This window comes from Chiloscyllium punctatum, chromosome 16 (assembly GCF_047496795.1).
Source record: "Chiloscyllium punctatum isolate Juve2018m chromosome 16, sChiPun1.3, whole genome shotgun sequence".
NCBI lineage: Eukaryota > Metazoa > Chordata > Chondrichthyes > Orectolobiformes > Hemiscylliidae > Chiloscyllium > Chiloscyllium punctatum.
The window spans coordinates 36797162-36809748 of record NC_092754.1 but is presented as its reverse complement, the minus strand read 5'-3'; the positions used below and the strand labels follow the sequence as shown (position 1 = coordinate 36809748).

Sequence of the window (12587 nt, the reverse complement as noted above, 5' to 3'; positions counted from 1 at the left end):
AAAGGGCTTCTTTTTTATCTTCATCCAATTCTGTACATCCCTTCATATCCAGGCTTCATTGGATTTGGTGGCTGCACCCTTTATCTTTATTGGAACATATGGGCTCTGTGTTGTCTGTATTTCCTTCTTGGACGTGCCCCATTGCTCTGTCACAGTATCTCCTCCCAGTCCATTCTGACAATATCATACCTAATCTTATTAAAATTGGCCTTCCCCAAGAGCTTTGATTTCAGGCCCACCTTTGTCCTTTTCCATAACAATCTAGAATCAAGCAGAGTTATGATCTCTGTAGCAAAATGCTCCCCCGGTGACACTGAGGCCAGGACCACCCCTTCTCTTGTAAGGCCTTCTTACGTACTAGCTTAGAAAGTTGTTCTGTATGCATTTTAAGAATTCTGCTCCCTCTAAACCTTTCATACTATGACTATGCCAATTAAAGTTGAAATGTCCTACTATCATTACCCTATTACTTCTGCACTTCCCTGACATCTGCTTACATATCTGCTCTTCAATTTCTCTCAGACTTTTAAGGGGCTAATGGTACTCTCCTAGCAATATGATTGTTCCTTTTTGGTTTTAAGTTCTATTCAGATGGCTTCATTTAAGGAATCTAAGATACCATCCCTCCTTATTGCTGTAATATATTTCCTAATCAATATTGCAACAGCCCCATTCCTCTCCTATCTCCTTCCCCATCTCACCTAAAGACGCTATATCCTGGAACATTGAGCTGACAATCCTGCCCCCACTCTCAGCCAGGGACAGCACCAACATCGCAATCCCAGGTTTTAATTTGTGCCCACAACTCATCTGCCTCATCTGTCACACTCCTTCCATTAAAATAAATACTATCCAACTTTGCCAAATTCCCTCGTGTCTTAACAGGCCTATAATGACTCGCTTGCTGTCAATTCTAATTTTGGCCTTTTATCTCCCCCTGCTGAGCAGTCTTTCTGGATTCCTCCCCCCCAACCCCCCACCACCAAATTCCCTCCCCACCAGCAGCAGCAAACCTCACAGTAATAATGTTGGTTCTATTCCAGTGCAGGTCTCACCAGCCCCCAGAAATGATCCTAAAATCTCAGCGATCTAAAGCCCTTGCTCCTGCTCCGTCTCTCCAACCATGCATTCATCTGGACTAACCTCCTGTTCCTTTTCACCTTCATGGCAGCAGAGGTATTCCAAAAGTTACTACCATTTTGGGACCTGTCCTTTAACCTGCTTCCTAGGTCCCTACATTCTGCTTACAGGGCCTTCTCCTTGTTTGCTTTTCCTATTGTCGTTGGTCTGATAAATGAGAGGAGGGTCTCCCTTCAGGCTCCCTGCCTCTTTTCCTGATGAAGAGCTTTTGCCCGAAATGTCGATTTTACTGCTTCTCAGATGCTGCCCGATCTGCTGTGCTTTTCCAGCACCACTCTAATCTAGACTCTGGTTTCCAGCATCTGCAGTCCTTGTTTTTACCTATTGTCGTTGGTAGCAATATTTGCTGCTATCTCTGTCAGTTTGCCCTCCCCCTTCAGAATGCCCTGCAGCCATTCAGTGACATGCCTGAACCTGGCACCAGGCAGGCAACATCACATCCTGGAACCTTCCTTGTGATGCAGAAATGTCCATCTGCTCCTCTTCAATTGAATCCCCTTCCACTGCCATTCTTCTTCCTCCCATCTTGAGCAGCAGAACCATTCATGATGCCATGAAGTTGACCCTCACTGCATTTCCTCACCTCCCTCAACCTTCTTTGCCATAACCTTCAGATTATTGAAAACTAATGGGGTGGCACAGTGGCTCAGTAGTTAGCTCTGCTGCCTCACAGCACCAGGGTCCCACGTTTGATTCCAGCCTTGAGTGACTGTGTGGAGTTTGCACATTTTTCCTGTGTCTGCGTGGGTTTCCTCTGGATGCTCCGGTTTCCTCCCACAGTCCAAAGATGTGCAGATTAGGTGAATTGGCCATGCTAAATTGACCCAGAGTGTTAGGTCAATTAGTCAGAGTGAAATGGGTCTGGGTGGGATACTCTTCGGAGGGTCGGTGTGGACTGGTTGGGCCGAAGGGCCTGTTTCCACACTGTAGGGAATCTAATCTAATCTTAGATTCCAAGCACAATTTCTTGACTGATATTGTAACTTTAGGCTTTGGAGCCTGTTATGTTGGTCTTGCAACTTGAGCCCTGGTAATCATATGAAGAAAATCAAAAAAGCAATAAGCTGTTGTTAAACAGGTTTAATAGCAACATCAGAGTACTAAACTTACACAAGAGAATTGGCACAGGTTGCGTTTACAGTGCATTCAAAACACACAGTTCAGAATTACAGCAGTGACAAAATAGAATCCATTCCCCAATGAAACTGTTCTCTTAAGAAAGAAGATGTACTTTTGCTCCCACTGGAAGTTGTATGTATATGTTTCTTTATATATATATATTCTCTCTATCTCTCTCACCAAAAAGTGCTGCTGATTTCAATAGAAAAGATGGCAACAGCAAAGGTTTCTTCCTCCCCAGTAATTAGCATTCAATTTAAACTCTAAATCACACATTTATATGAGCCTCTTTCTGTAAAAGTAGAGATTGCCTGCCCATTTTGTAGGTGTACCCAGTCATATTGTCTCTCCACACTATTTCAAGAAAGTTTGGAACTGTTAACATAGTGGACAGAGGAATTTTACTTTAATATGGGACAGTGCCTTCATTTAAACTAGCAAACAAATCCATCTGGTATGAGCACATTGAAAGTGTAACTGCTGGTAATCTCTAAATTTACAGATTACTGCTTTCTGTTTAAGTTAACAAAAATCTAAAAGTTGGCCAAGTGCGTAATTTACTCTGTTACTTTCAGAAACCAAACCAGTTTGAAGGTGCAACTCATAGGTCAGATTTTACACAAAGCACGTCACTTTTGTGAACTAAAAGGATAAAACAATTATTAAGTAACTGGCACATCACTTTAAACTGTTTTTAGAATCATACATTGCAGTTTTAAGATGCAGGAGAGGTATTCAGTGATGACGAAAAATGGTGTTCGATACAAGTTTGGAAAATAATTGCTGGTTTTCATTAATACAATGTCAAGCAGTATTTACTGCCAAAGCAAATAAACCCATTGGACATTATTTGAGTTACTTTTACTCTGGAAATTTTCAGAACCCATTTCAGCCCAAGTTGGAACCATGTCTTTCCAGCTCTATTAGCTGACTGCATATTGGTACAGTATCACCATTTCTTTCTAGCTTTCCCTCAGCAATTATAGTTATTCAGATCCACAACTGAGTGAGTAATCTTAGAGTATCTCCATCCAATTCCCTGGGTAAGTTAGTTTGCAAATTGGCTTTAAGCACCATGTGGAGTCCCTTTGAAATGTGCAACATACACTTCAGTCTGAAGAACTCCCAGCGGAATGCCCATCTTTGTTACAACACCTTATCCAGTCAGAGGAATCACCTGGGAACAATGCAGTGAGTCAGATTCATTGTGAAATGCATTTTCCAGTTGGACAGATGAACCTGTGGAATGAACTGTCTACTGTGAGAGATTCCCTTGCATAATAGGTTGTGTAGTGAGTCAGCCATCTTGCATAATGACGTGTTCATTTCTTCAACACTAAGGATTGTCCATTATGACCATCAATCTGTTTAATCAAGCTCCCCAATTTTAACACTGTCATTCTGCCACCTCTTTACCCAGTGACCTTGAGAGATATCACATGTGTACACATCTGCAACCCTGTTTAAACAAAATGGAAAGTCAATGTTTTCAAAATCCTTCACAAACTTTCACACCAGTCTTTTTATTCCTAAACTCAGTAACAGTCTGCCTACATAAATACAGGTACAATGGTAACTAATGCATTGTGCTGCAGGTCTATTCTTATGTCTTAAGGAGTTCCATCAGGATTAATTATGGAGAGGCGCTATATTTGCAAGTACCATTTTCCTTATCAATATCTTCAATAACAATATGAGAAAGACAATTCCAAAACATGGAATTCTGGGTTTCCACACTAATAACAAACAAAGTGGCTTCCAGTATACCATTGATGGTCCTCTCCTGGATTAGGACTGAAATTGGTTGGATGTCTTGAAATGTAACTTTGATGTATATCTATTATTACATTAACTTGCGTTGAACAACATAAAAGCAAAGAGGTTATCAAGATTAAGTTGAATTTCCATAGCTTTTATGTTCAAATATCAGCCTTGTTTTTAACATTCCTCTTCGGTTTTAAAGTGATGGATTAGATTTTCAGCTTCGCCTGGGGAGGGTAAAATGGGTGAGGTAAGGTGACAAGTGGAGTTTACCCAATTAAGTGACAAATTTATTCCAATCACCCAGGCAATTAAAGAAAAATGTAAGCCCTTGTTCTCTAAAAGAGCCCACTTACAGGCATCTGCGGAAGGGGGTGTGGGGTGATAAAAAATACCTTAGGGATGTGAAAGTGAAAGGTGGCAGCCATATGGGAAGATGTTGAGACAAAATCGTTGAAAGTAGTGAGTTAAAAGCAACTGTGCACCTCCCTGTAAAGACCTCATCCAACAATTGTCAGTGTGTTAATGAATTTACATGTTAGCGTACACAAAAAAAATGTCAGGCCAGTTTTGTGATGCTTGCTACATTGACACCATGTCAACTAGAATTGCAAAGGCCTCAGTCATGTCTGCATTGCAATTAAACCTTTATGAACAGATTGATTTACGAATCCGGCTTGTTCCTAAGTTCAAGGCACCCAGATCCAAATTTGGTGCCATCTAGACACTATTTTTGTTTTGGTTGACCCTTACTCAGTCTCCAGCTTTCATCATCCATGCTGTTTTCCTGCACTCTCTATCCCTACACCAAAAACCTCCAAAATGTAAAATAAAAACCATGGTAGTGACTGTGGCCAAAAGCCACACTCCTATTTTTGGCACTTCCTGGTACAAACTACACATCTGAGGGGCAGCAGGATGGTCGTGATGATAGGTAACAGGGAAAAGGCAGCCTTTTCCAATGTGAAACTTCAAATCTGCAAACCCTCAAGGTGTAGTGTAATGTTATAGCATTGATACAATTTATGTGTAGCGTCTACAAAGACATCAGCTCTAAACAGCACATGGTTTGAAAGTAATAACTGCATTCTTGATCACTGAAGGCAACATGCCAATGTTATACATCAGCAATGAAGCCAAAACACTGTGGGGGTGAAACTCTGAAAGGGCGGTTCTATCCGTCTTCAAAAACCTATGGGCTGCAGTAAACAAGAAAAATGGCATTGATGTAGTTTTCTGGGGTTTCCATAGTTTTTCCCCTTGAGAATAGGTGGAGCATCATGGGAAATCGTAAGTCATTAAGACAAAGCTTACATGAGTTTCACAACGACCAAGGTAATTGGTTGAAAAATGGCCAATTTTGCTCATCACTAAATTTCTCTCCTACTAAGGTCACATATTCTCTTGCCTCATTCCATAACTCCAGAATGCCCTTTAGTGCGATCTTGAAAAGGTAATAATTCAATTGCTGTACAAGACCAGCCATCTAATTAGAGTGGATTATAGATGGGATTAACCTGGTCAAACCTAAGCACACCCACATGACAACCTTTAACGCAGAATTGTTGACCAACACGTAGGAGCAGCTCTGTCTTCGGCACGCAGCAATGTCCCAATGCAAACTGGAGAAGCAACATCTCTTCTTCAGGCGAGGCACTTTGCAACCTTCTGGGCTTAACATTGAGTTCAACAGCTTCAGATTGTGATCCCACTCCCTTCCTTTCAGCTTTACTTGCTAAGTCTTCTATCATCACGCCCTCTCTCCTCTCCTCCACTCCAGTGGGACTGACTGTACTGGCAGTTAGACACAGCATTGTTCTGCTTTGCTCACACTCTGATCACTCAATCTGCTATATCAATCTTTCTCCCCCAGTATATCAAAACGTCCCGGCTTTTCACCCCACCACAAAACTATTGCATATATGCTGCCCCACTCCGCGATTCAGGCCAGGCAGCATCTGAGGAGCGGGAGAATCAACATTTTAGACATATGTCGTTCATCAGGAATGCCCGAAACAATTATTCTCCTGCTCCTCGGATGCTGCCTGACTTGCTGTGCTTCTCCAGCACCGCATTCCTGACTCTGATCTCCAGCATTTGCAGTCCTCACTTTCCCCTCCTACGATTCACGTCAGCTCTGAAGAGTCATCTAGACTCGAAATATCACCTTGTTCTCTTTCCATCGAAAATGCCTGACACAATGTGATCTCCAACATTTGTTGTCTTCACTGCTGAACAGTAATTAGCTTTCCCTACCTGACCTTAGTGCAGCAATTTACTGCCTGTCTGGATGTTTCTAATCGACCTGTTCAGAGACATTAGTACACATCTCTGGAGGAGGTTGGACTTGAACCCTGGAGTCCTGACTCAGAGGTAGGGACACCACCACTATGCCACACAAGCTGACATCTGACTGCCTCTCTACCCACTCAATACAAAACAAACCTAACCTGGGATGGTCTCCATGTCTGTCCCATAGCAACATGCTGGTCACCATCACTGAGTCATGAGTTGAGGCAAAGAGGGGGGTCCGTTAACTGAAATGCCACAATATTTTATTCAATTAAAAAAGATCTGTCTGAATCCTGTCTGAAACAGCTTCTCTCACAGTGTGATGACTCACTGGGATGGCAAATAATTAATCATCTGAGTAGCTCCTTCTGAGCTTGTGTGGGAACGTGTTTCTAATAAAGAAACAGCAAACTCCAAGATGAAACAGAATGTCATAGATTTTCAAACTTTTATTATGAACAGGTGCAGATTACTGTAGGTCTGCATTTGAGCCAAATTTGCTCCCTGAAAGAAATTATTTGTTGCAAACAATGGACCCTCCCCCCTCAGTGTGCTCCTCGGAAACATTTGAATTGTGCTGGACTGAACGCTTCAAATACCAGTATTTAGAGTTAATTGCCTTGAGTCTTCATGGAAATCTCAGCAGTACGGCATCAATACTACTTGGGCAGTTGATGGGTGTATAGCTGCTCCACTTCCACACCAGAGGTTTAAGGGAAGTGGTTCTAAACTTGCTTACCTGCCTTAAAAAGGTTGGAATCAGATCAGGTATGTTGCCAAGCCCCCTCCTAATTTTTACATCTTTAGACTCCCACCCAAGAGTTCTCCTGTTCTGCTTCTGTTGTATTTCGGTCAAAAATATCCCCAAGTTTCACAATCATAACTTGTTTGTTAATTGTAAGTACACAAGAGCTCAGCCTGCAATTAGGGGCAATGTAGTTCCTCGAGCCTATTGGAACCTGCAGCTAGGGACAACAGAGTCCCTTCAGATGACTAAAAATGGCTGTTGCCCACAGTACTCCAATTTGTGCTTTTTGTTGGTAGCAGTTCATGGGGATAACGTGAGGGGCAACTTCTGAGGGTTTTACATGACTTTGAGGGTTGAATCATCAATAGTTTCTCAGGATCTGAAATGTTCTACATATTTAACACTTTCTACAACCAATAACCTTATCTAACAAGAATTTAGAAATCTCAGCTTTGACATGTTCAACTGGCCGATTTTTTTTGCCGGTGGGGTGGGAGAGGGAGGAAAGAGTTTCAGATTTCCTACAATTGGTATCAGCCCCTATATGCATTGGCAGGTATAAAAATATTAGCTGGTGTTTCTGCTACCAAAATGCCCATAGTGTACAACCTGGGGATTGAGCAAGAACAGACCACTGTCCCCAGTGTTGCATGGCCTGTTGATATACCAATTTTGAGGACTTGGTTGAGGCCATGGATGAGATTAATGGTTGCCTTGGGAACACACTGTCTTTTAGGATGGAAAGGAGAAAGTCAGAAAAGAGAAAAGGCCCTAAGAAAATGCTCGTATTAAATCCAACTCCAAGAGATTGAACTGGCTTTAAATGTTTAATGAGGAGCCATTTAGAGAACAAATGTCCTGTTCATGTTTAAGCTTCACTCATTCCTTTCTAGACGCTCCCTGTAGCTGAACTGAAATTCATTTTATTTTACAGTATAATTTAAAATGATATATTCATGTAATCTAAAAAAACCCACAGTTGTCATTGGCTATGAACCATTTCAAAGACAATAAACAGCATTGGTGTACTACAAAAACAATGCAAAGCGTGTGTTATTCAGTCAACATTGACCACACACAGATCCTTACCCTGTGTGCTTGATGCTTTGATTTCTGTGTTCACGGCTCTAAGTATTTGCACAACACCATTTCAAGAAAAAAAATGACAGAAAACAGTTTTGTAGAAATTATAAAAGTCTGTTGCTCTTTCGAGGGATAAGATTCTCTCTGCCTTTTTGTCAGCTTGGTAAAATCAGCAAGGTAATGTGAAAAGACAATCAGTTACACAGATTCCACCATTTGAGTGTACATTTTGTTTAACAAGATGAATTCTAAAATGGTTGCCAGCTTATTTGTTCTTGACCTCTTACCAAAAGCCAAATTGGTGACAATTTCAGAGAATTTGATTTAACCATACTCATTTGCTTTATTTCATGTGGTAAACATTAAGCATTCTTGAGTAGAGTGGAAATGCACCGGGTCCCGCAGTTGTTTTAATTTAGTTTTTTTAATAGCTCTGGGGTTCATGAGCAGTAAAGTGTCCTGATTGAATGCATTGCTTCTAGTGTGCTGCCAGAACAAACCTGTTGTCATAGCAACTTTGCTCGACAATGTCTTTACAAGAAAGTATAGGTAATGCTCCATTCTGGATCGTTTATGCTGAGGTGGAGAGAACTTTGGATAGGGAGGTGAATGCAAGTCCAGAATCCTGGTTCTCCTCCTCCTCTGCCCACAGGCTCAACCTTTTTGACTCTATGGGCAAATTCAGGAATAAAGGGTGATTAGAAAGGAAACTATAAATGTGACATCTACAGGGTTAAGTCTGTTAAACAGGATATACACTCTGGTTTTAAACGGAACTTGCTGCATTCCTATTTCTCACCATTGCCTTCAATCTCAATCTTAAGCAACAAACACCACTTTAGGAACTGTCGGCTCTGAGTAGGTCCTGTTTTCAGAAAGAAACAATACTATTTCTCTCAGACAAAAAAAAAAAATTAAATGCTTCTTCAAGAGTGTAATTCTGTTCATGGATCGTACCAGCCTGTAGTCTCTAAGAACGTGGCATCTAATGGCACTGTTGGCAGTGGATCCCAGTTTATGAGATTGTATCTCCACTATAGACACTTCTGAAAAGTTGTCAAGTCTTGTCGAAATGTGACTGCCATGTGTGTGTTTGTCTTCACCCGTGACGCTGCTCCCTCTTCCAGTAAAAAGGTTCAATCCTTTGGCAGTCGTTCCTTATTTTCTCCGGCTTCTTCATAAAATAATGCTCATTCTCGTTTAAAAAAATAAACAAGGGTTCTGCTCACTCCCTGTCCCACGGGTGTGCCAAAAAAATGTTGACATCTTTGTGTTTTTGTTTTACAGATTCACCAGTGGAATCCTGGAAAGAAAACAAAACAAAGTTTTAATTTGTGAAAGGACAATTAGGCAGATGGAATTTCAGCAAAGCGCAAAGACCATTTTTTTTATGATCACTATTTCAATTGATCATTCCATTAATCTGCTCCAATAACACACTGAATGAGAGTCTGCAACTCTCTCAGTATTCGCAAAGTACAGCTGATGGGCAATAGATTTTGTTTTAAGTATCAGCTGCACTTAATAAGGGGTAAAAATGCACATTGCTGGAGAGCCAAAGCAGGTCAGGTCGCATTGATGGAGAGAGAGAAGGAAAACAGATAATGTTTCCATTCAGTGATCTTTCACTGGAACCGGATTACGTTGGAGAGGTCCGGCATTTTCGCAGTTGCAGAGTCAAGAGGGGTCCTAGAAAAGGAGAGGATAGGTTAAAAGGCATGTGGAAACTATTAAAGGATGACTTGTCACAAGGCAGAAGGGGTTTAGAAAGGGACTAATAAAGAAACAAATTAGGAATCCAGAGGGAGTGGGGAAGTTACAGCAGAATAACTGAGTGGGAGCATAGCAGGAAAACCAGAGAGTGGCCTTGATCAGAAACTATGTCACAGTGAAAGGTTCTAAATACTTGAAAAAGACAGTCTGGAATTTGAAAAGTAAGACTTTTATAGTACATCTGCATTGGACACTGATCTTAAGTAGTAATTGGTTAATCACCTCTCTCCACTTCCTGTTCACTCCAAGGCAGAATATTCATCTCTGCAACCCTAAGTTTCAAGTCTCATCACTGTCTCCATGGTTAGCCAAAGGGGAGAAAAGCCATATTAGAAGTATAGGAATACTTGGAATTGAATGCATTGGAGCAGCTTCCTGAGGTTTACAAGAAACATCAGATCAGTCTGCATTATTTGCAAGTTATACCTCTTTTTAAAGTTCTGGGTAACCTACTAATTGACACTGATAGCGTAATCGAGAGTTCTCAAACTGGGAACAGCAATCAGGGTTGTGGGGAGTGGGGTCTGTTCCAGTTACCCAGTCCTTCAGTGGAGGACTTGGCATGAGTCTGGAATTGGGAGCAGACTGCCTCAGTCACATATAATGAACAAACTGGAGGGGACAAGATGGACAAGAGGGTTGCAACCACTTCACTGGTATTTACAAGTAAATACCTATTTTCTGTAAAGCATTATGAGAACTGTTTCAATGCAGCACTTTCAATTTATGAGTAAAACGGTGTCAGGGTTTAGATTTAGATTTATTGTCACATGTATCCAAAATTACAGTGGAAAGTATTTTTCTTGCAAAAACACAAAGATGGGGAATCCATGACCATTAAACTACTTGAAAAAAGAAAGTTCTTGAGCCAAAACATTTGAGAATTACCCAAGTTCGAATTTTCCATCAACAACATAAATCGTAGAATCATACAGTGTGGAAGCAGGCCATTTGGCCCATCGACTCCATACCGACCCTCTGAAAAGCATCCCACCCAGATTCGCCCCCCCCCTGCTCGATTGCTAAAACCCTACATTTCCCATGGCTAACCCATCTACTCTGTGCATCCCTGGACACTATGGGCAATTTAGCACGGCCAATCCACCCTAACCTAATGGTTTGTGGGAGGAAACCCACGCAGACGCAGTGGGAAACCCACGGAATGCGCAACCTCCACACTGAGCGTCACCAAAGGGTAGAATTGAACCTGGGTCTCTGGTGCTATGAGGTAGCAGTGCTAACCAGTGTACTGTGCCACCCCAAACCAGAGTAGGCTCCCATCGGGCCTGCTAGACATGCATTGCAACCATGTCTGATTTTAGCTTCAATTTCACTTTCCTGCTAGCTACCTGTATCTCTTGATACTTCAAGACACTAAATAGTTTTCTATTGTATCCTTAAGTGGTTTCGACAATGGAACAGCCATGTGCTTCTGGAATAGAGGATTTCAAAGATTTACAACCGTTTGAGTGAAGCACTTTCTCTTCATCTCAGTTCGAAATAATCATCCCCTTGTTCAACGTCAATGCCTCTTTGATCTAGACTCAACAACCTCTCGATATCTAACCTCACAAGCCCCAAATCAATGTGCTCAGTACAGATCTTTGACCTCAAATCCATTGTCTCCCCATATCCATTCATTTCCTTTGTACCAGTATCTCACTCGAGCTTCATATTTTCCTTCATCACCCAACGTTAAAATTGGACCTTAGCTGTCCATCAGCTCATTCAAAACACTGCTGTCCATTTCTTGTGCTGCACAATAAAAATCTTTTCCTCGATAATCTCTCTCTCTCTTCCAATGTGCTCCTAACAAATCCCTCCACAGCCTCACTCAATTTGAGGTGAATAACCGCGACATACTTCAGTTAAAAACAGATGATTTGATGTGACTCATTATTGCCACACGTACTGAGATACAGTGAAAAGTATTATCTTGCATGCCATCCAGACACAGACCTTACATAAGTATATCAGGGTAATAGAACAGAATGCAGAATACAGTGTTACAGAGATGTTGCAGAGAAAGATCAACTTTAATGTATGGGTGGTCCATTCAAATGTCTGGTAACACCAAGGAAGAAACGATTCTTCAACCTGGTGGTACGTGTTTTCAAACCTTTGTATCTTCTGCCTGATGGAAGAGGGTGGAAGAGAGCATACAGAGATGGGCGGGGTCTTTGATGATGTTGGCTGCTTTTCCAAGGCAGTGAGAAGTGTAGACAGAGTCAATGGAGGGAAGGCTGGTTTTTGTGATGGACTGGGCTGTGTTCACAACTCTCTGTAATTCCTTGTGGACAGAGCAGTTGTCATACCAAGCAGTTGGATAAGATGCTTTGTGTGGTGCATCTATAAAAACCAGTAAGAGTCATTGTGGACATGCCAAGTTTCTTCAGCCTTCTAAGGAAATAACGGTGCTTTCGTGACCCAAGGGAGAAAACATCAGAAATTTAATACTGATTGGGAGAGATGGAGGAAATTTGTGCAAAATGTGAGCACTGGCATGGAGCAGTTGGGCCAAGTGGCCTGTTCCTCTGCTGAAATCCCTGTGCAAAAGCCTTTTCCAGTCCCACTTCACAGCATTTCCTTCTTTCAAGTTTCGCGTCAAAAGCTCGTCCTGATTCTTAGAAGCTCAGTCTCAGAAATGCTGCTTTGTTTTCCTTCCCTCCCA

General features: G+C 41.7%; 1 protein-coding gene across 3 annotated transcripts in view; it reads right to left on the bottom strand.

Annotated features, from left to right (window-relative positions):
- Window positions 1–7874: 7874 nt before the first annotated feature.
- Window positions 7875–12587, bottom strand: part of ajap1 (adherens junctions associated protein 1) — a 367197-nt gene continuing 362484 nt past the window's right edge. For all 3 annotated transcript variants that reach the window (XR_011962715.1, XR_011962714.1, XM_072586729.1), the window contains one exon: window positions 7875–9446. Coding sequence is in view for 1 of the 3 variants with exons in the window: in XM_072586729.1 (XP_072442830.1) it covers window positions 9425–9446 (22 nt within the window). In the remaining 2 variants the exon portion in view is untranslated. The remainder of the gene's footprint in view (window positions 9447–12587) is intronic.